The sequence below is a fragment of the Pseudorasbora parva genome, chromosome 17 (assembly GCF_024679245.1).
Source record: "Pseudorasbora parva isolate DD20220531a chromosome 17, ASM2467924v1, whole genome shotgun sequence".
Classification (NCBI taxonomy): domain Eukaryota; kingdom Metazoa; phylum Chordata; class Actinopteri; order Cypriniformes; family Gobionidae; genus Pseudorasbora; species Pseudorasbora parva.
Genome location: NC_090188.1, coordinates 27,540,524 through 27,564,027, shown reverse-complemented (window position 1 = coordinate 27,564,027; position 23,504 = coordinate 27,540,524). Strand labels below are relative to the sequence as shown.

Here is a 23,504-nt window from a genome sequence, read left to right as displayed (position 1 = left end):
TCAAAACAATCCCCGTTCACACAGAGCCGCGAAAATGTCTAAAAACTCGGTATTATTTATACCAGGACATTAGCTGGCGATGTCACTTTGTAATAAAAAACACTACGTGCCTATAGACTAAACACTTAATAAGCATGTGCATGACATCATCGTTTTCACAAATTCACGTTTATGTAGTTTAGACATTTATGGTATAATTTTCGAAAACTTGCACTTTGAAACCTATTTTTAAAAGTGTGCATTTTCAGGCCCCCCAAAATATAATACAAAATAAAAAAACGAATGGAGAAACTGCATATAACGTTTTCCATTTTTAGAAACAGTGTAGACGGCCCTTCGACTTGGCCACTTGACTCTAAACCAATGTGAAAGTACTTGCATACTACTTTTTGTGTATTGTTCTTTGGTTGTATACGGCACATTTTGTAAAAGATAATCTGAGTGTTTCATGCAAACATTCACATACCAAACAGTTCATTACATGGGAATACTGTATCCCACAATGCCAAGAACTCAGATTGACCTTTCATTTTCAGTGTGGCAAATGAACCAGAAACAATAGTAAATGTCATTTAAACGTGCTTTTTGACTCATTCGATTAGACAGGCAAAAGGTTACATTTTTACATAAAACGGTTAAAAAAGAAAGAAAATAACTGTATGTTTAAATGTTAGCCATAGTGTCATATTTTTAAAACTTTTTCCCACTCTCTCTTCTTTCATCCATTTTTTTCTCCATTTGTTCCCACTTTCTTCTTTCTCCCTCTCTACAGATATGCTTAACTGAGAAGTTTAACCTCAACTGGTTTTGAACACAACTTTTTTTAGTTGTACCCTTGATTATTCGGTTCAGGTGTGTTTGATTAGAAGCAGCATTAAACTCTGCGGTGTGGGCTAAAATTTCGGAGGTTTTGATTTGTACGAATGAATTTATTAGGAAATTCGAACACAGAGCTTCCCTAGCGTCATTGGTCGTGAATCTGAATATGGTGATCACGAGTTCTGGCACTGGTAAGGACAGTAAAGGACGGTGGCTTACTACACACTGGGACACTGACGGCTCTATTTCCGGCGACATGACAACCTTCTCATTGTACGACATCACTACTGGTATTTATGAACAACAGCAGAGCTTATATCTTTCTGACATTCCTTGCAATGTTATTTAAAGTACATTGTGATAAATACTTTGCTTGTTGCATATATACGTGCAACATTTCAGCCATAAATAAATTATAAATGTTAGCCAATTTTGTACATTACCTGTCTAGTGATGTATGTTTATGCTCAAATATAATTAAATAACGGTTTGTATTTTTAAAAACATCTATCAGCTGTCATTATAGTGAGTTGGCTCACATGATTTCTGTTCCGTGCTTTAAAACTTCTGTTAAGGGAACACAGTGAGCATCGATACTCCCTGGTTTTTGTGGTGCATTGAGGGACTTTTTAGGGAGTGAACGTTTCAGTGCACTAGTAGGATATTATGCGTGCGTCTCAATCAGCTCCCTAGTTCAGTATTCAGGGCACTGACCAGGACATAAGTCAGTGGGCTGACTCCCTGAATAGTGCCCTGACTACTGAACTAGGGAGCGGATTGAGACGCACCCACAATGCCTCCAATTATTGTGGGCACAGCTGTTTAGGGCACAAGTTCTCATTAACATGAACAAGATTTGATCATTTGTCACTTTATCAGGCTTGGTTAGGCACGAGGTAAAGGTTGGTTCAGACGGGAGTTTTTTTTACTAAATTCCCTTTATTCAACGTTTTGTAGTCTAAAAAGCACAAAAACAAACCAAAAAAATGCATGAAATGCTGATCCACTCTACATCTATATTGAATCTGTATAATGAAAAATGTAAGATTTTTTTTTCATATAACTACATCAAATTATGGTTTTGGAATTGGGTTTTAGTCTGAACAGTGATAACGGATTTCCAATAAATTTATTTTGTTTAAGACAAGCCTTGCACAATGTTTACAGGTGTGAATTCATTGATTTCTTCTCACGAGACATTCACTATTGCTGCGTCCCAATTCCCCTACTTATACTACGTCCTAAAAGTATAAAAGTGCGAGTCCTAAAAGTACGGACTCGCACATCCGTCATGTTTGTAGTTTTTTAACGCTTTTTATCCGCGTTTGTAGTTCTAATCGAATCCTCGTCCAACTCGCAGTGGGTTGTGGGTAATATCAGCCGTTAGAGTGCCCATCGTTCCATACTTTGAATTCTGACCGGAAATAGTAAACCATCCGGGAATCTTTGGAATACTCTTTTCAACATACTACGATTTTGGACATACTAATTCTATTTTCGAATACTATTTAGTATGGATAGTATGCGAATTGGGACGCAGGGTTTGTATAACACAGGAAAATTAACAAACTTGAAAACACCTTTCTATCCAATTAGACAACTATATAGTCTCTTGGCTTTGTGTTGACGTGTAAGTCATCAAATTTAAAAAACAGATATTGGCTACACTTTTTGATCCAGTTTTATTCCTTGCGAAATGAATACAGTAATGATATAATAAACATAATAATGACTGGGGCAGTGTGAACAAAGCGTTTGAGATTAGAGCACCATTGATTAATATTTCTCCCATATGTGTGGATGATATTAGTAGTCAGGTCTACTAATAAATAAATAGTTTCAGACTCGTCTGTGTGTTTTGTCAGTGCAACACAATTGTAGTAACCTTGGCTGAAGTGGGCAGCATTAGTCCCGAAACATAGAAATAACAAACCTTAAATGTCTTGATTCGATGATGTGGATTTGATGTTGTTTGTTTTGAGGAAGCATTTGACTGTACTGTCTTAAAATAAATACAGATTTTATTGCCCACGTATTCACACTGTCCAAGGTTTTTTTCCACTCAGAAACAGACCTGCCGAGAAAATTGTTGGACAGTGGGAAAATGTGAGCAGTAGGAATTTGTTTTTGTTTTGTTTTGATTATGACACGAGGAGCAAAACGAGATGGACAATGGAGTGAATATTGATGAATATTATATCTAAAAGTCTTTAAAACCATCTCACTTTCTTTACTTAAAGGGATATTAGATATACTTTAGGCGTATTGCTTACATTTAAGTTCCACATGTAACATTCTAGTGCTTGTGCTTTGTAGGATGGCAGGGAGCAGCAGAAGCAGCAGCAAGTGCCTGGAGTTGTTATGGCAACCCGATACTTTTCAAGCAGACTTGCTGATAGATGTTCTAGAATGAAGGTATCGGCAAATCAGCTTGCAAGGCAATGAAAGAGTTCTGCAGTGATTCATTTGAGATTTGCAAACAAAGCCAGACTGTTGACAGCTGAAACTTGGAGGCTGTTATTTTCTTTTAGTGAATTGTCAGAACACCGGGTTACACCTTGTGAAACTGGGTTTATCTCAGTTTGCAGGACCTCTGGTCATCCTAGATCACATTTCAGAACGCGGTGATGCGTGAAAGTGTGTTTCGGCTTAAGATTGCATTTAATTCCTGGAGTGGAAAAATAATAGAGGAGGAATGTTGTCTTTTCTCATTTTGAGCACATGTGCAATGTTTAGATTCTTTTGCAATCTGCCGAGTCACTAGAGCTCGGAACGGGTGGAGAAGGTTGTTTTTTTTTTTTTTTTTTTTTTTTTTTTTACAAGACAGGAATAAATCTTGTTTACTGTATATCCTTTACTTCTAGCACACACATAAACACCCGCAATCACACGCACACATACATGCACACACACATACTGTGACAAGAAAACACAATAGAAATAAAGTGCTAGTGAAGGTTTGAGACACATGAGTGTCAGTTTGAACATAATTTTTATATATTCATTTATTTAATATGATAATGGTGTCTGTAATTTTACTGTATATATGTATAAAAGGATGTAATGTTCTTGAGTACAACTGGTCAACAAATGCCACAACAATCCAACTTCTGATGATTGTTTTTTCAACTAAATTTTTGTCACTTTCTGCAGAATGATGTCATTATCGGACAGGTTTTTCTAAAGAATATAACTTTTGGCTGTTTTGTGATAATTTTTTTTTTTAAATTCAAATAAAAATGCAGATATTCAGATAAAAATCATTTTTTTTATTTGAACCATTTATTGATGATTTTCCTTTTTTTTTTTAATTACTACTTTTATTGCACATTAAAATGAATTAATTTACAAGTTAGTCTATTTATTTATAGATTAATACATTAATTTGTACTTTTGGCACAAACCAAATTTTATAAATTATATTATTACAAAAGCATAACATGACAGAAACTGAAAGTTCACCCCATGTTCACTTTATTGTTAAATTAAAAATGTATATATTATTTCTATGTAAAACTTTACTCTCACTTTTCAGCAATTTTTTTAATCCTTGAATTCATAATGTTTCAAAAAAATTGTACATAAATGCTATGGGTTTGAACTTTCTATTCATCAACAAATCCAGGAAAAACATGATCATGGATTCCACAAAATATTGCACAGTACAACTGTTTTCAACATTGATAATAATACATGTTTCTCGAGCATCAACTCAGCATTTAGAATGATTTCTGAAGGACCATGTGGCACTAGCTACATCAAGTGATTGGATTGATGTGCATGCTTGTATGTCACAAGTTTCAAATCGGAATACATTTTTTGAAGCACACTCGGCACGAACATACAGAGTTTCCCGCTTTTTGTGTATACTAACCATTCTCCTACATTGCTTTTTTTGCTTTAAAGGTGTCATGAACTGGCTTTTTAAAAAAAATGTATACTGTTGTCTGAGGTCAACTAATGACATTTGTGTGGTTTTTACATTCAAAAACATCATAACTAATAAGGAATAGGCTATTTTCGACAATGGTTTTGAGTTTCTCTCAAACGATGGGTTTTGATTGGCATGACGCACTGAACCACACCCATGGCTAGGATTGAATAAGATTTGCATATTTAATGAGCTCCAGCTCCCCTGTCAGGTCAGTTCACATGAGGGAGGGATTGGAATGATTCTCTCGATCACAGGGCTCGTAAACATCTTTATCAAACAAACACTTTAGATACATTTATTTCTCATCCACCCGCGATTGATTGGAATATTATTTCTGTATTACATGACCCACACGATCTGTGGATATAAGCGTGAACACACACACACGTGCGCGCGGGCGCCCTGATCATGAAATAAATATTATTTCTGCTGACGGGCTTACGTTTTGGTAGCCCGTCTGGAAAACGCATAGTCCCAGGACTACTATTAGCCTTCATATAAAAGAGATGTTTTACTCACATAAGTGTGTTGCACCATTCTTTTCGGATCCAATATAGAAGGCACAACATTGTGTCTGCAAATCCACCTGAGACTTAACAAACAATTCAGCGGTGAAATAAAGAGAACACACAAACGTTCTTACCAATGTGAGCTGGAACTTTATTAAAAATAAATGAAGTATCGCACATTCCTAATATTAGGATCCAAAGGAAGCTTAGGCAGCGACTGTTCTTCCACAATATCTTGCTATCTTTTTCGACGTGTTATTGCTGCTGGCTAGCGTTATCAGATGAGTCGGTGGGCAGGGGCTACTGAATTACATGTGCTTATTATTCTGTAGAGGCGGTGTTTCACCACTAGAGGATGCCTGGATGAAGCACACGATCGTTTTCTGGGCCTGGTGTCTATAAAAGCTTTTATTTTACTAACAAGAAAGTTTTCAGTTCTGAAATTTACAGGATAATCTTATATTACCATGACCTTATATATATATATATATATATATATATATATATATATATATATATATATATATATATATATATATATATATATATATATATATATATATATATATATATATATATCAAAAGCTGAAGGGAAAGCTGATTTCTCAATTCATCACCCCTTCAAAGAGCTGACTTAACAATATGACTGGTGGGACGTTGTCCTGCACCACTTCACATACGATAAGTGGAAGGTGGAAGGAATTTTGAATGACACAACAATCATTTATGACATTTCATTAACAGCACAGCTCGTTCCACGCATCAAACATCATTACGCCATTTCTGCGTCATTGCACATGAGCAGTACTTTCCAGCTTCGTTTTTTTTAAGTGTGTACATGTCCTCTCAATCAGATCAGAAAAGGTTTAAACCGCCCCTTACAATCCGAATGAAATTCAGATCCGACTGAGGTAGTTACATGTCACTTTATTAAATCCGACTGTGCTACTGGTCCGATTACAATCAGATTATTAGGGTCCATGTAAACGCAGTTACTGAATACTGGAGTAATGGCTGCTGAAAATTCAGATAATTTTACTGTTCCTTTATACATATAAAATGAAAATGTACCGCACAGTAGGAATGACCTACATCAGATCACAGACCAAGAATGCAGCCCTGTCACGTCTGTCTGTCTTTGTGTGTGTGTGTTGTCTCTCTCTTTTGCAGTGTGAGAGTGAGTGAGAGGGGCTGAGAGGACGTTTGAGTATAATGTATCCACTAATGGAGGGGAAACAGGGCAGAGCAGAAGGGAATGAGAACATGAGTATGTTAGGCTGAAATACATATTAGAGATAGGTGAAGAGGTGTGGGTCTGCAGACAGCTGTACTATGAGTAACTGATCCGAATGAAGGGACAGGGATGTTCACAGGTCAAACATACACACACACACACACACACACACACACACACACACAGAGAGAAACTCTCATTGAAACTCAGCAGAAACAGGTGTTACTCACATTCATAGAGAAACCAGGTCAACATCAATCACATGCTGAGATATAAATACACACACACGCTGAGAATTTAGCAATGAAGGGGGTGGGATGGATGTTACAAATAACGAATAACGAATGATATTGTCTATTTTCATGCATGTATACACCAGCATTCTGAATGTTTTGGATATGCAAGATATATGCATATAGGCATATGGTCACCAAGGTTGCATTTATTTGATCAAAATACAGTAAAAAAAATTACTATTTAAAATAACTTTTTTCTATTTTAATATTTTAAATATATTCCTGTGATGGCAAAGCTGAATTCTCAGCAGTCTTCAGTGTCACTTAATATGCTGATTTGCTGCTCAGAAACATTTCTTCTTATTATTATTATCAAAGTTTAAAACAGTTGTGCTGCTTAATATTTTTGTAGAAAGTGCGATGCATTTCCCCCCCAGGATTCTTTAATGAATAGAAAATGAACAGCATTTATTTGAAATAGGACTATTTTGTCACATTATAAATTTCTTTACTGTCTTAAGTATTTCTTTCAAAAAACAAAACAAAATCAGAACCCAAACAGCAGTTTATATATGGATGTTTTTGAACAATTGTGTCACACAAATGTCATTTGCAAGTTTCACATGCAGTTGCTGAATGTTTTTCATAGCTTTACAATGATGGAATGCATTTACAGGTTTTGTTTCAGTTGATTGTAGGCTGAAAAGAGCGATTCATTTGCAAATTGAACATTTTCCACATTTGCTAATTAGGATTCTAAACTGACAGAAAACATACACAAGACTTGATTGCTGAAGTATTGTCACAGAGAACGCAATATATTTGTCAATATTACAGCTACACTGCAAAAAAATGCTTTTCATACTTAGTATTTTTGTCTTGTTTCTAATCAAATTTTCTAAAAATTCTTACATTAAGAAACATTGACTAGACTAGGGAAAAATTACTCAAAATTAAGGTTAAAACAAGATTATTTTGCTTACCCCACTGGCAGATCATTTTGCTTATTTTAAGCAAATGCTCTCTTAATTTTGAGTTATTTTTCCCCAAGACAATTACTTTATCTTATCTAGTAAATACTTATTGTTTTAAGAATTTTTTGATGTTTGGACTAGAAACAAGACAAAAATAATAAGTAAGACTCTTTTTTGCAGTGTACCTATAGCTTTATCAGTAAAATAACTTTGCTGGTGAAAAGCTACATGATTTCTCTTGCTAATGAGAAATTAAAATAATAACTTTATTCTTTTGTAGTGATGCTACAAACAATGAGGTCTAGAGTTTGCAGTAAAACCCAACACTGTTTTGTCTTGAAGATAACATTTTTGTCAGCAAAAATGATTGGCACATGACAGCTAGGAGAATGAATAATAGAAAAATGATTCTGAGTGTTTGACCTCTGAACTCAGGACAATCCACTGACCTCTCACTTGATCTCTGACTCTACTCTCTCTCTCTTTTTCTCTCTCAGTAAAACCGTACAGGTTAAGATTATCGACGACGAGGAGTATGAAAAAAACAAAAACTTCTACCTGGAGCTAGCTGAACCACGCATGGTGGACATGAGCCTCCAGAAAGGTAAAACACACACACTCATCAATGTACTCATAGAAAGACCACATCTGTTTTTTTGGTTTGTTCATTTTTTTTGCTGTTCATCTATTCACTTCATTTTGTTTTATCCAGTGGTTCTTTATCAGGTCATGAGAGCACATGACCATCACCATGAGTTTATTTGTTATTCTGCTGTCTTCATGTTTCATGATGTTTTCTTTTGTAGCAGTAAGCGTGTTGTTGTTTCTTGAGATTTACGATATAGTACATTCAAATGTGTACACTCAGTAAGATTAGTTTTTGAAAGAATAGTTTTATTTAGCTAGGGTGCATTAAAATAATCAAAAGAACTGTATCACAGTTTCCACAATGTTTCTTAAGCCAGGGACACACCAAGCCAGCTGTCGGGCAACATCGGGCCGTTTTTGAGCATTGGCCGACTTTCAGTGTGCTCCTCAATGTTTGCTCTAGTCGGACGCCTCTTTTTTTTTTTGGACGATTCAATGTGTAGAATACATCATGGCATTATCCATATTGGATAACATTCAATTCACTATACGTCCGGGTTGTTTACATTGTATGCACAAACGCTCCAATTGCCAACACAACACAGACATTTGCGGTTTCGACTGGAACAAACAAACACACTTGCAGAACTCCGCAAAAACAAACTGCATCCACGGTTTCCTTAATGCTCAGTTATTTGGGAAGCTGATCAAGGATTTCTTTCCCTCACAACCAAAAACTTCTTTAGTGACATTTTATGGTCTAAAAACAAAATGTCAGCGCAGCCGACGGCTCCCGGAACCCGTACAAAAGCTAACTGATGGGCATGCGCACATGCTCATCCAGGAGAAGTGCCCATACAAGCAATTCCACCCTTTATGACCTGATACAGGGCCATACTGGAAAACTTTTCGAAACATATTCAAATCCTGAAGGAGTTTCTCATGAGATGTTTAGCATGAGAATCCAAATCTTTAACAGTGTAATTAAGTCAGTTTTTTCCCCGTAACGCATTCATTAATGCGCATCGGACACAGTGTGCAAGATCTTTGTGCGTGACAAATTTTTCGGATCACGTATACGAAACATGCATGTAAAAATATGTGACTCATTGTGTAAAGGCCTTTAGCGTTGTGAACAGCAAGAGGCGTTACACTTTCTTTGTAAGTTGAATACAGAAGACAGTCTGGCGAAAGCTAGATATTTTACTTTATAAAGTTTTAAATATGGATATTTTTCTTACACAAATGCATCGCTATATATATATATATCTCACCAATTGTGTTAATCAGGAAAAAGTACTTTACACGTAATAGACGGGAGAGCACATGGCACAAAGAAACAAACATGACAAGCCATGCGCTCACACCAAAAACACGAACACATGGTCAGTAAACACAATCACAAGCCACGTGCTCAAACAAATTGAGACACTAACATGCAGCTAATTAGAACAATCATAAGCCATAGCATGGGACTTATGAATGTCCGAATCCGACACGGAACCAAAACCAAACTATCATGGACAGAGGAGCGCACGACCCAAGCGCAACCGCATACTTACCATAACAAGGAAAGACATAGAGGTGTCAGAGCTCTGTTATGAACCAAGATAACAGACAGAAGTGACCAGGGGCACCGTTCTTCGTACCTTGCGTAATACATCCGAGATGATTTGACAGATCCCAGATCTTTTAATCCTGATAACTGATCTCTGACTAATTTGGTTCTTCAAACGAATTTGCGGATTGGATTAAAATATCTGGATTAAGTTATCTGAGATCACTGCTCGTGCATGTGTTCCCTGAAGAGGGCAGATGCATCAATACTCAAAACCACGATCAGCAATGCAGCGATTGGCTGGCGTCAAGACAACGTAATTACATCATATAATTAAAAAAGCCACCTGGCAAAAAACTTGTCAAAGAAAAAAAAGAAGAAAAAAATAATTCCTGGACCTTTTTAAGTAAAACAGACAAACGACCAAACCAACATAAAAGTTAGATAAATTAAATGTGCACTGTTTAGATTAACATGATTGCCAATTATTTATATTCACGATTTTATAAAATTTTGCACACTTTACATTTTTATTTTAATGTTGTAATTTCATTTTTAATTCAATTTGAAGCAAATTTGTTACGTGACAATATTAATTAAAGTTTCTTAACCGTCAAGATCATATGATCTGCATCTCTTGCGCTGCATCAAGCCACTACCATATTATCTGTCATCACTCACATTAATGCACGACGGAGATTAACTGCACAATGTGTGTAAACCTCCAATACAACTATAAAGTAATTATTCCATCACAATTCACAAATAAATCTCTCAATCAAGTGACTGTGTCTATAGTATTATACACAAATTTTACACAACTTTAAAATATTATTTTCAAATAAACTTTTATATTTATTATTATTTTAAATTAGTATTGCCCCTGGTTCAGTAATGAACTCTTGTAATAAAGTAGCAGTGGCTGGGACAGATTTTAAATATCACCTCAAGATGCAATCTAATCCTGTTTACATGAAATGTTGCTATGATAGCAAGTCTAAGATGAGCTTCCAAGAACCAAACAATCCGAAATCAAGCCAAATCATCAACAATCATATCCAGCTAACTGAGTTAGCCACGTACGAAGAACAGGCCCCAGATGTATCTGCGCTGCTCTTGGTATTTTGTGTTGGTTGTTATGGAAATCACCCGGCTGCATCTGTGTTCTTCAGTTTGTGCGCTGTCAGTAGATTAGCCACGGAATTTTTCACTCCCATCTGTGTTTTTTTTTTGGGAAATGCGTGCTCAAGTTAATTTGCCCTTTTTAGTAAATCTGGCCCTAACTGCCTTAATGGTAAAAGAGACATTTTTGTATTTTTCTCTAGAATGGATATGTCTTTTAGCAGGACTACCTTGAAATTATGTATTTAGCCTATTTTGAGCTGGAAAAGCAATCATTGTCAGATAAAATACACATAAGGTTAGTCAACACAACAGTTACTGAGATATCCCAATTTAAGTAGATTACATGCCTATTGCCTAGATATAAAATAGCTACCCAAGGGCGTGACTAAGATGGCCTCCAAGTGGACTGACTTGCTTTAAAGGGAATCTTACTCAAAGCACATGAATCCGATTAAGACCCACATTGCGCAGATCTCAAACTGACTCATCTCCGACTCACACGAGAAATGCTGTGATGATGTTTTTGTAATGCTTTAAAAATGGCAACGTCCATGTCTTTGTCTTCCAGTTTTTATATAGTTTCCAAAATGCCTTGAGACTGTTGTTTAGAAAACTATGTAAATGATGTTCACATAAAAAATATTTAGAAAACTATGTGAAGCAGTGTTGCTTTTTCACTGACTCCTTTGGAGTTTTAGTAAACATTGCCCTTAAACGCCAGTCCAAGAACTCAAGATGTGTGAGAAATGAATGCAAACACACTTACACACTCACACACAGACTCAAGTGTGTCTCTCAATATCTCTCCATAAATCAGGCAGACGTGGTCAATGCTACCAGCACCCACACCGCAGCACTGCGGTACAGTACTCTTTCTGTGTGTGTGTGTGTGTGTGTGTGTGTGTGTGTGTGTGTGTGTGTGTGTGTGTGTTTGCATGTATGCATGTGTCCTTGTCCCAGTATTATACCCTTCAGAAAGAATGAAAGATGAAGAACAGCTGGTCCTCTCTGTTTGAGCTCTCATCTCGCCTGGACAACATTAAACAACCTACTTATTAACTTACCCAAGCCCAAAAAAAAAAAAAAAACACATGTTTGCTTGTCTCCTCACTTGTGTGCTTGTAAACAAGCAGTTTATTAATTAATCATTATATATATCTTTATTTTTATGCCAGCATGGATTTAGATAAGTTTTAATTTAGATGTACAGAGAAACCCTAGGAAAAAAATTTCTCAGCTCGGATATATGCGCATTCATGACTATAGTTTGTTTTGACAACCAATAATGAGGATTTGAACATTCTGGTTTCTATGGAAAACTCCATTCTGTTAAAGAGTGGTGAAACACATTCTTTCGAATGCATTATTTTTAATATATTTTACCTTTATTCTGAACTGCTCTGTCTCTACTTTTAAAACGGTTCCAGGTTCTATGAAGCCGGTCCCTCATAAATACGCAATGAGCTCAAATTGGTTAACTGGCCCAGAGTGTTCTGATTCACTAACTTCCTAGTTCACGTTTGTGTCATGTTTGTAGATCGGTAAGTTATCACGAACTGAGGGCGGGGCAATGCCATTACATGTTTTCCTCACTGACAGGGAGTCCGAGTCTGCTGGATTTACAACACAAGATCATCCACTTCACCTGATATATGTAATGTGACATTACATGAGGGACCGGTCGAAAAGTTAATCAGTAAAGTTATCACGGGCTGTGGCCGTCCGGCCGCCATTAACGTTAAACGTTTAAACACTGACGGAGATGGGGCATGCTGGATTTAAAACCTAAGATCATCCACTTCTCCTGATATGTGACATTTTTCTGAATGTGTAATGTAATTAGAAGTGTATGAAACCTAAAATAAACATTAAAAGACACTGAGCTCAAGTCAGCAGTTGATCACTGAACGTTCTAATCATGTATGTGATCGTATGCTGCAGGGACCATTTTCCTCTGTGAAAATTATTTACATTTTAACCATAGATTCCTAGTCCCTATAGGAACTCCCCAGGAAGGCTGAACAAAGTGGACCTATAATCCGGATAAAAAACAGCGTTTCGTCACCATTTCAAAATGTCCTCGCCCCTCCCTTATTTAATATTCTCGGAGGAGGGGTTTATGTAAATATTGTAGCTGCTGATGTCAGCGAGTCTGGAGGAAAAGGCTGTTGTTCCCTACCAGCCGTTTGCTGTAGTCCTTAGAAATTGATTTCTTTAAAAGCAAATATCTCCCTTTGCTTTAAACTTTGAACATTGTAACTTTGCAGATGTTGTTTGTGCTCAAACAGCAGCATTACACACTAGGTAAAGTTAGAAAAGTGGAATCGTGTTTTTCCACCCTTTTAATTGTAGGAGTTCTATTGTGCTGTTTGTAATTTAGCGATTGTGGTTCTGATTCCTCCTAATGAAATTCTGGTTCATTGATGATTCAGTAAACAATTCTAATAATTCACTGAGTGAGTCAGATTGAAAGAATTGTTCACCAGAAAACAAAATTTCTGTCTTTAATTATTCACCTTCATGCCTTTCTAAACGCATATAATTTTGTTTCACTGTGTAGATTCAGTAAAAAAAAAAAATTGTAATTAGTCCTCTATGCAGACGGATAAGAGATTATATCAAATAGATAGCTGTTTTTGAAACTGAACCTGTAATAGGAGACACATCACTTGTCCTACATCAAAACATGACTTTAGAACTGCTGATCCTGTGCTGTTCCTGCAAAATATGTTGAGGGATCTAAAGAAACAGTTTCAGCTTTATACATCTAAATACAGGGTGCTTTCTTTGGCATTGAACCCATACTCCAACTGGATTTGATTTATATCTGGAGGTATAGAGAGACCGTTATGAAAAAAGGGCGAGATAGCAGGAAAACTGTGAGAATGGAGAAAAATAGAGTAAGAATTACTAGAACTTTTTGTTTTTTGTTTTAGTCACAGGTTTTGTCAAAGAAAACAAATATTTTACATTTAGTCATGTCATATTTATTGATTTTTGGTAGTTTTTTCTAAATTCAGTTGATGAAAAAGTACAAAAATTAAAAGTGAAAAGTGAAAATCGCCATATATTCAGATGTGCATAATTATTAAGCAGTTTTCTTTTACAGGTAATACGGTAAAAAAAAAAGAGAAAAAGAGATTGTACTCACACTGAAAAGTAAAATGATTACATGCCCATGAGAAGGATGAAATGCTAAAGAAATTGCTAAATTAAGGTGTGGCCTTCGAACAATTGAATGCTCATTGGGTGAACAGGATCACAAAAAAACAAGACTCCTGTTAAGCGCAAAATACTTTTCTAGAGGTTTCACACTTTATCTTTCGCCTTACTTCTTAAAGGGATAGTTCACTCAAAATTGGAAATTATCCCATGATTTAGTCACTCTCAAGCCATCCTAGGTGTATATGACATTCTTCTTTCAAACGAATACAATCGGAATTATATAAAAAAATATCCTAGCTAATCTAAGCATTATAATGGCAGTGAATGGCAGCCCCAAAAAAAGTGCAGCACCCCATCATACTATGGTAGAGTGGCCAGATGGCACATAACAGCCTGTCTGGAGTTTGCAAACAGGCACCTGAAGGACTCTCAGACCATGAGAAACAAAATAGTCTGGTCTGATTGAACAAAGATTGAACTGTTTTGCCTGCATGGCGAGCGTCATGTCTGGATGAAACCAGGCACTGCTCATCACCTGGCCAATACCATCTCTACAGTGAAGCATAATGGTGGCAGCATCATGCTGTGGGGATGCTTTTTAGCGGCAGGAACTGGGAGATTAGTCAGGACCGAAGGAAAGATGAATGCAGCAATGTACAGAGACGTCCTTGATGAAAACCAGATCCAGAGCGTTCTGGACCCCAGACAGTGGAGGCGGTTCACCTTCTAGCTGAACAATGACCCTAAGCACACAGCCAAGATAACAAAGGAGTGGCTATGAGACATGAATGTGAATGTCCTTGAGAGGCCCAGCCAGAGCCAAGACTTGAACATCTCTGGAGAGATCTGAAATAAATCTTAAATCTTATTAGAGCTTATTAGAGCCAAAAGCTTGATCAAATAAATGCAGGCTTGATGAGCAGAATAAATTTCTTTCAAAAACATTGCAAATAGTTGGCCTGTACTATATATATATATATATATATATATAGAGAGAGAGAGAGAGAGAGAGAGAGAGAGAATTGTTTTTCTCATATATTTTTGTCAACATGTTTTAATTAAAATTGTTTAATTATCCTCATGATCACAATTTCTCATCTTCATTGACCATACAAAAATAAACTCTAAGGACGAAACACACAAATAACCTTTTGTTAACTAAATGATTGCTAGTCATTCATACAAAATTAACACCCGAGCTTTGACAGGTGATAGAGACAGCTGAGCGGTGTGAAAGACAGACAAGAAATGGTGAGAAAAGTACAGGCAGGAGTGAGCAGTGAGACAGGCGAAGAGAGAAAGACAGTAAAGGGGAGAGGCTGGTGAAGAGTGAATGATAGAAACATGAGGAAAGAGAAATCGGGTGATACAACAGAGGAGAGAGAGATCCAGCAGACTATCTTTTGTGCTGTATCTATATGTGATTAATATCCTGTGGAGCCCAAACCTGCAACACCCCTGCCACATGTCCCATATGAATATGTTTAGAGACAAGATCATCAGAAGTTAATCATTTTATCACGGAATTGTCAACAGCTCACAAAAATAGCACCTCACTCTGTGTGCGTGTGTGTTGCTATATCAGCATTCATGTGTGTTATGGGGGATTAGCTGTGAATGAGCCAACAACAGGGGAGTTTTCGCCTGAATATCCACACCTACATCCCACGATCCCTTTACCTCACAGAACGTAGGGCGGAGAGTGCCTGGAGTCTGGGATCTGTTGCCAGGGTACCATCAGTTGTTGCTAGTGCTGATGTGCAGTAGATTTGCACTGAACTGAATCGAAGCTTCCGAGAAAGAACAGTGAGAGACTGAAAGTGACAATAGATTCAATGAATTCCTTTGTGTGTTTGACACGTCTGTTTGTGCTGTCATGAAGCAGACATGTTGAAAAACCTAGAGCTGACGATGCTACACAAATTACAGGTTAATAATGTGCATCAAGACACCCCCCACCCCTTCTCGCAGACACATTCAAGGCTAAATTATGGGCTTATTTACACATCCAGCTTCTCATTATGGGTCGATATTTTCATCTCAGCACACACATACACACACACTTAATCAAAGCTTGTTTGTTCGCCATCTCATTCATCCTCAGCAACAGAAAATTACAGCACTGATTACAGAACTATTAAAGTCATTATACACACAAAAAGAAAAAAGAGTAATGGAGAGACAGAGAAATTGATTCCTTCAGTTGGTGCTCATACTTGTGCAAATGTGTGTGGGTCATGATACTAATAAATGTTGTAAAAAAATCATTGTTGTTAATTCGGGATACCTAACGCATTAACAAATGGAAAATTATGGTTTTAAAGTGATATTTCATTCAAAAAGTACAATTCTGTCATAATATAATCCACTGATCCCTTAACAAACTTCCAAAGTAGCCTCAATGACTTAAAGGGTTTGTTCTGTCAGTCTGTCATTAATTACTCACCCTCATGTCATTCCAAACCCGTAAGACTTTCACTCATCTTTGGACATAAATGAAGATCTTTTTTAATGAAATCTGAGGGCTTTCTGACGCTCCATTGACAGCCTATGTTACTACCATTTACAGCCTATTCTGCTACCACTTTTCATCCCCCGTAAAGACATCAAGTAATCCATCAAGTGGTTTGACCTCATTTTTATTAGGTGATGCGAGTACTTTGTTTTCTTTACTATTTACCATTTCATCTTCAAAAATATGAAATGCTGCGTTCACACAGCAACATCTGCTCTCGCATCAACACACACGTGTCGTGGTGCTTTCATGAACACACAATGGAGATTCATATTTTGTAAATAAATTGGATTAGTTCACTTTAAAATGAAAATTACCCCATGATTTATTTACCCTCAAGACATCCTATATGACTTTCTTCTTTCTGATGAACACAGTCGGAGTAATATGAATAAATAACCTGATGTTTCCAATCTTAATAATGGCAGTGAATGGGGCCCATGAGTTTGAAGCTTAAAAAAGTGCATCCATCCTTCATAAGCGTAATCCACACTCGACTCCGAGGGTTTAATAAATGCCTTCTGAAGCAAATTGATGCTTTTCTGTAGAAAAAATATTAATATTAACATGTTAAAAAAAGTAAAATATCCTCCAGCGTTGCATATTCAACTTACGGAAAAAGCATAACTGATGTGACGAATAACGTCAGACGTAGCGTAAGCATTTTGAACTGCGAGAGGCGTTACACTTTCTGCGTAAGTTGAGTAAGAAAGGCGGTCTGGCGAAAGCTAAATACTTTTCTTTATAAAGTTGTATATATGGATATGCCATTATAAAGCATGGAAACATGAGGATACTTAGTAATATAACTCTTATATAAACTTAACTAAATATAACTGATTGTTTTCGTCTGAAATAAGAAAGTCAAATACACCTAGGATAGCTTGAAGGTTCTTTGGAGTTGAGTATACTCCAAAGAACCTTTTATGCTAAAAGAGGTTCTATAACGACAAGAAAAAACCCTTTTGGCACTTAAAAAGGGTTCAATATAGAACCTTTTAGGGGTTCCAAATACGTAGCGCCGATAAAACTTTTTAAGGTTCTATATAGAACCTTTTCTTCTAACAGTGTAATTTTCATTTTAAAGTAAACTAATCCTTTAAAAAACAATCAATATGTCTTATTTTAAGGTAACTGCTTTCTTGAAAAAAATTCTAGATCTGAAATATCTTGCATATTAATTCATTCTAAAGAATGAATTCATATGCTTAGAATATTCTTAGAATAAATTGACACTGTTATGCCATACATATTTTATTGGATAGAAATAGGGTTTAATATTTACAAATCATCATAACTAACATCTGGAAAAGTCATGAAGCCTCTGATTGTTTTGTTTTTTTTTGACACCCCAAACCTCTCCCTCGGAATTATACAGAAAAAAAAGAAGGAAAATCATACAGGTTTGGAAATAATATTTTGATATAAATATGAAAATGCACAAATGTTTTTCTAAGGGGTTAGAGGAAAGACAGTATCATTAACGCCATTGGAAAATCCGCATCACGATAGGAAAGCAAACGTGTGTGAATAATCAGCGTAGCTTTAGCACCTCTTTGTTCTGTTGCTTCATCTCAAATGCTACCACGACACTCCCGTTGCCACGGGCAACCACCTGCTCTGGAGCTCTAGATCGGCCCACACTATCACATCTGATCACATCTGCCCGGTCACACCTGTCGCACCTGTCCGGCTCAGAGATTCTGGGCTGGGTGATGAAACGCCAGAGGCTGCGAATATTTTTATTCATGCTTATCAGAGTAAATAAATCCTGTCCAACATCTCACTGCATTTCCCTCCACCATTATTTGTCTAATTTGTTCTTCATGTCATTCCACCCCTCCCTTTCTCTTTTATCCACACACAGCTCTGTTATTAGCTGATGGTAAGTTTGAGTTGTGTATGTGTGTGTGTGTGTGTGTGTGTGTGTGAGGCAAGATGGGGCCATCTGCAGTTATTGTGGTCTCGTCTGCCTCACTCTGTGGATGAACACACACGTGTGTCTCCAGGTTTGTGTGTGGTGTAACACGTGCACGAGAAGATAAGCTTTGGGTTGCAGGGTCTTTTGAAAGTTCATCTCAACTTTCAGGCTTTATTTGTGTATTTGTGGTGTGTGTGTATGTGCTGTTGTCCTCCTGAATCACTCAGTTCAACAACGAAGCTCACACTTGTTTCAGTCAAAGTTTGTCTGTTAATCTGTCATGTGTGTTTGCATGTGTAGTCTCTCTAGTAAGAGAAACTGTAGTGACAGTCGGCCTCATTCATAAAACAACAGCAGAACCAATTTCTGTATAAATTGTTGGTAAAAGTGCTGTTACATAAGTAGTCACATTCGATTCAGTGTGACAACTTATGCAAGAATGACTTTATGAACATTTTACACAAATTTGCTGTGCTTGTGTTTCCTGAATGAGTTGACTCTAAATACGCACATGAATTTCGTGCATTTAAATGCACAATGAATATTCAGGAATATTAATGAATAATCTTTAAAAGGCAGGAATTACAGAATGCGTGTGATTTTCTGCACAATCTTATTGAAGTGTGTGTGCGTGCGTGTGCGCGTGTGCGTGTGCGTGTGTGTGTGTGTTTGATGTACCAATATGACACAATCCAACACAAAAGTTTCTCTCCATCTCTTAATCTCTTGTAGATATTCCAGACAGGAAGATGTCATCAGAGGAAGAGGAAGCGAGAAGAATAGCAGAGATGGGGAAGCCTGTATTGGGCGAGCATGCAAAAATAGAGATCATCATTGAGGAGTCGTATGAGTTTAAGGTACACACGCATGAAGAATTCAGGAGACCAGCAGCAGTCTTTTGCACTATGGAAGAATCTTTATTATGATGATTATTCAACATCTGTTTTGTTGTTGTTGTGTGTTTTTGCTGTAGAGTACAGTAGATAAGCTGATCAAGAAGACTAACCTGGCTCTGGTCGTGGGAACAAATTCCTGGAGAGAACAATTTATGGAGGCCATAACCGTCAGTGCAGGTGATTACCAACACTAAAACAAAACAATCTGTCCATGCGTCCCAATTCACATACTATCCATCCTAAATAGTATTCGAAAATAGAATTAGTATGTCCCAAATCGAAGTATGTTGAAAAGAGTATTCCAAAGATTCCCGGATGGTTTACTATTTCCGGTCCGAATTCAAAGTATGGAACGATGGGCACTCTAATGGCTGATATTACCCACAACCCATTGCGAGTTGGACGAGGATTTGATTAGAACTACAAACGCGGACAAAAAGCGTTAAAAAAACTACAAACATGATGGATGTGCGAGTCCGGCGGTTAAGTAGAGAAGTTTAGATAAAGGGGTTTGAGTGACCAACTATCAATATTTAACCTGACAAAAATATATTTATTCAGTGTTGTCCACATTATATTTCACCTGCAGCAGCATTTTGAACTTTTTTAATGACACGTTTGGCCATTAACTTTTAAATGCATCATTATATTTAAACTGCAAACACATGAGGAGAGTCTCTGCATTAAAGACCCACACATGGCAGATCAACGAGCGGTTACATTTCTCTCCGATACGGTAGGAGATTAAACTGAATGTGGAGGATTTGAACTGTGACGAATCTGACGATGATTGACAGGGCAGATAAACGATGACGGGATGCACGTAACTAAGCGACAGAGTCCGAAGCTTGCATACGTTTCTGCTACACACTAAAAAGTATATACCTTTTCTTCACAAAAAGAGTACATACTTTTAGGACGTAGTATAAGTAGGCGAATTGGGACGCAGCATCTGTTTTTCTAGACACCAATTATATCTATTATCCACCATATATATTCCATATACACCGATCAGGCATAACATTATAACAGGTGAAGTGAATAACACTGATTATCTCTTCATCACTGCACCTGTTAGTGGGTGGGATATATTAGGCAGCAAGTAAAAGTTTTTACCTCAAAGCTGTTGTGTTACAAGCAGGAAAAATGGGCAAGCATAAGGATTTGAGCGAGTTTGACAAGAGCCAAATTGTGATGGCTAGACGACTGGGGCATCTCCAAAACTGCGGCTCTTGTGGGGTGTTCCCAGTCTGCAGTGGTCATTGTCTATCAAAAGTGGCCTGAGGAAGCAACAGTGGTGAACCGGCAACAAGGTCATGGGCGGCCAAGGCTCATTGATGCACGTGGGGAGCGAAGGCTTGCCCGTGTGGTCCAATCAAACAGACGAGCTACTATAGCTCATATTGTTCAAGAAGTTAATGCTGGTTCTGATAGAAAAGTGTCAGAAACCACAGTGCATCGCAGTTCGTTGTGTATGGGGCTGCATAGCCGCAGACCAGTCAGGGTGCCCATGTGTTGACCCCTGTCTACTGTGAAAGCACCATCAGTGGGCACGTGAGCATCAGAACTAGACTATGTAGCAATGGAAGAAGGTGGCCTCGTCGGATGAATCAAGTTTTCTTTTACATCACATTTTTTTGGAACACATGGCACCAGGATGCACTATGGGAAGAAGGCAAGCTGGCAGTGGCAGTGTGATGCTTTGGGAAATGTTCTGCTGGGAAACCTTGGGTCCTGCCATCCATGTGGATGTTACTTTGACACGTACAACCTACCTAAGCATTGTTGCAGACCATGTACACCTTTTTTATGGAAACTTTTTTCCTGATGGCTGTGGCCTCTTTCAGCAGGATAATGTGCCCTGGCACAAAGCAAAAATGGTTCAGAAATGATTTGAGGAGCACGAATTTGAGGTGTTGACTTGGCTTCCAAATTCCCCAGATCTTAATCCAATTAAGCACCTGTGGGATGTGCTGAACAAACAAGTCCGATCCATGAAGGCCCCACCTAACAACTTACTGGACTTAAACGATCTGCTACTAACATCTTGGTGCTATATACCACAGCACACCTACAGGGGTCTAGTGGAGTCCATGCCTCGATGGGTCAAGGCAGCAAAAGGAAGACCAACATAATATTAGGAATATTAATATCATAATGTAATGCCTGATCGGTATATACATAAATATATAAATATAAGGGGTCAGTAAGAATATAAATGAGTGCTTTAACTCAGCAAGTATGCATTTAATTGATCAAAAGTTATCATTATAATGTTACCAAAAAGATTTCTATTTCAAATAAATGCGGTTCTTTTGAACTTTCTATTCATTAACTCATGTCCTCTTCGGTCAAAAATTACAGACATAGGAAATGAATGGGAAATATGCAAAAACACAAAAACTCAGGGAATCTTTTGGTGATACAAACCACAAATCAGCCATTAACCTGAAAAAAAGTACATAGCAATGTAGCAGTGACACTAAAATATCAAGAGTGCAAAATAAACACAACCAACACCCCCACAATGAAGTAAAAGCAGCAACAACAACAAGGAAGAGGTTACACTCTAAAACATCAAGAGTTCAAAACAGACACAAACACTCAGAGACACACACACATCATGTAAACAATAATATACACAAATGAACTGGTGGCTGTTATTAATGTGGTAAAATTGAGCCAAAAGTCTCAAATAAGTCTTTAAAATCAGATCAATTATACGGTGATAAAACATACCTGTTCATTTTTGTTACATTTTTATTGATTTTTTCTGTTTTATGTTCAAAATGTTCTCCTCTGTGCTAGGTGTGAATGTAGTAAAATTAATCCAAAAACTGAAATTTCAAATCAACATAATTTAAAAAAAAAATCTAAACCTTGACAAAAAATAGTCTTTGAGAATGTCTAAATCCAAATCCACAACTTAATAAAAATAAGTATTTATGTCTAAAAACACTAAAGAATTTATAAGCCACGTAAATAGAGGTATATAGGATAACAGGGCATTAAATCCGTTTTTACTGCCACCAGGGGCCAATAACTAATTTCAAAATGATTTTTTTATTTTGATTGCCCTGTCTCTATTCTAACATGGAATACTGTTTTAATTGAATTTTTATTTTTATTTTTATAAATGTATTATTTTTAATGGGGAAAAATAGCTAATAAAAATTGTATAAATATTGCATATTATCACAAAATTCCCTCAAAATTCTAAATCAAAAAATCTTATTGAACTAAAATAAATTTCATTGGTTTTCCTGGGGGGTGGGGTGGGGGGTGGCTTCGGTCGCTTTTGACCGGGAGGAGGACAAGTGTAACCCTAAAACGAAGAGGACCAGAGGGTTAACTGTTTCCACACAGATATTGTATGTTCTCAGACAAGTATGAGACGTTTTTGATAACAAGGGGTGTTTATTAGAGGCTGTTGTCGGCCACAGCCCAGGCCGTACACTTGGTGTTTTAATCCGTCTCTTTTGTTCACTTATAACCACTTCTGTCCTGATTTCATTGAGGGAAGGATCTATGGGGAGGTAAATGTATGGAGGTATTTTTTTCAGATCTTTCGATTTGGCGTCATCCACTTGTGATCCGATCAACCAAAAAACTTCTTACTACCCGGTGGTAACAGGGCCTAAAGGATCATGTGGCACTGAAGACTGGAGTAATGGTGCTGAAAATTCAGCCTTGCCTTCACAGGAATAAATTACATTTTAAAACATAAACAGAAAACACATTATAAATAGTAATAATATTTTACAAATTACTGTTTTAACTATATTTTTTAACAAGCAAATTCAAAACTTTTGAACAGAAGTGAAGACAGTCACATGGGTAACACTTTACAATAAGCTTTATTTAGTTTACCTAAAATAATAAAGAACTGCACTTCTACAATGTTTATTAAAATCAAAAGTTGTATTTGTTAAGATTAGTTCATGGTAGTTGATACATTAACTAATGTTAACAAATGAGACCTTATTGTAAAGTGTTACCGATACATGTACTAAAAGCAACTTGTGTGGGT

The 23,504-nt window shown here is 37.0% G+C and overlaps 1 protein-coding gene across 4 annotated transcripts in view; it reads left to right on the top strand.

The window, feature by feature from the left end:
• slc8a3 (solute carrier family 8 member 3) overlaps positions 1 to 23,504 on the top strand; it is a 94,200-nt gene that overhangs the window by 64,381 nt on the left and 6,315 nt on the right. For 3 of the 4 annotated variants that reach the window (XM_067420894.1, XM_067420895.1, XM_067420892.1), the window contains 4 exons: positions 8,204 to 8,310; positions 18,525 to 18,542; positions 19,311 to 19,435; positions 19,552 to 19,651. In XM_067420894.1, coding sequence (XP_067276995.1) covers positions 8,204 to 8,310; positions 18,525 to 18,542; positions 19,311 to 19,435; positions 19,552 to 19,651 — 350 coding nt within the window. The remainder of the gene's footprint in view (positions 1 to 8,203; positions 8,311 to 18,524; positions 18,543 to 19,310; positions 19,436 to 19,551; positions 19,652 to 23,504) is intronic. The other variant, XM_067420896.1, reaches the window with a different exon arrangement.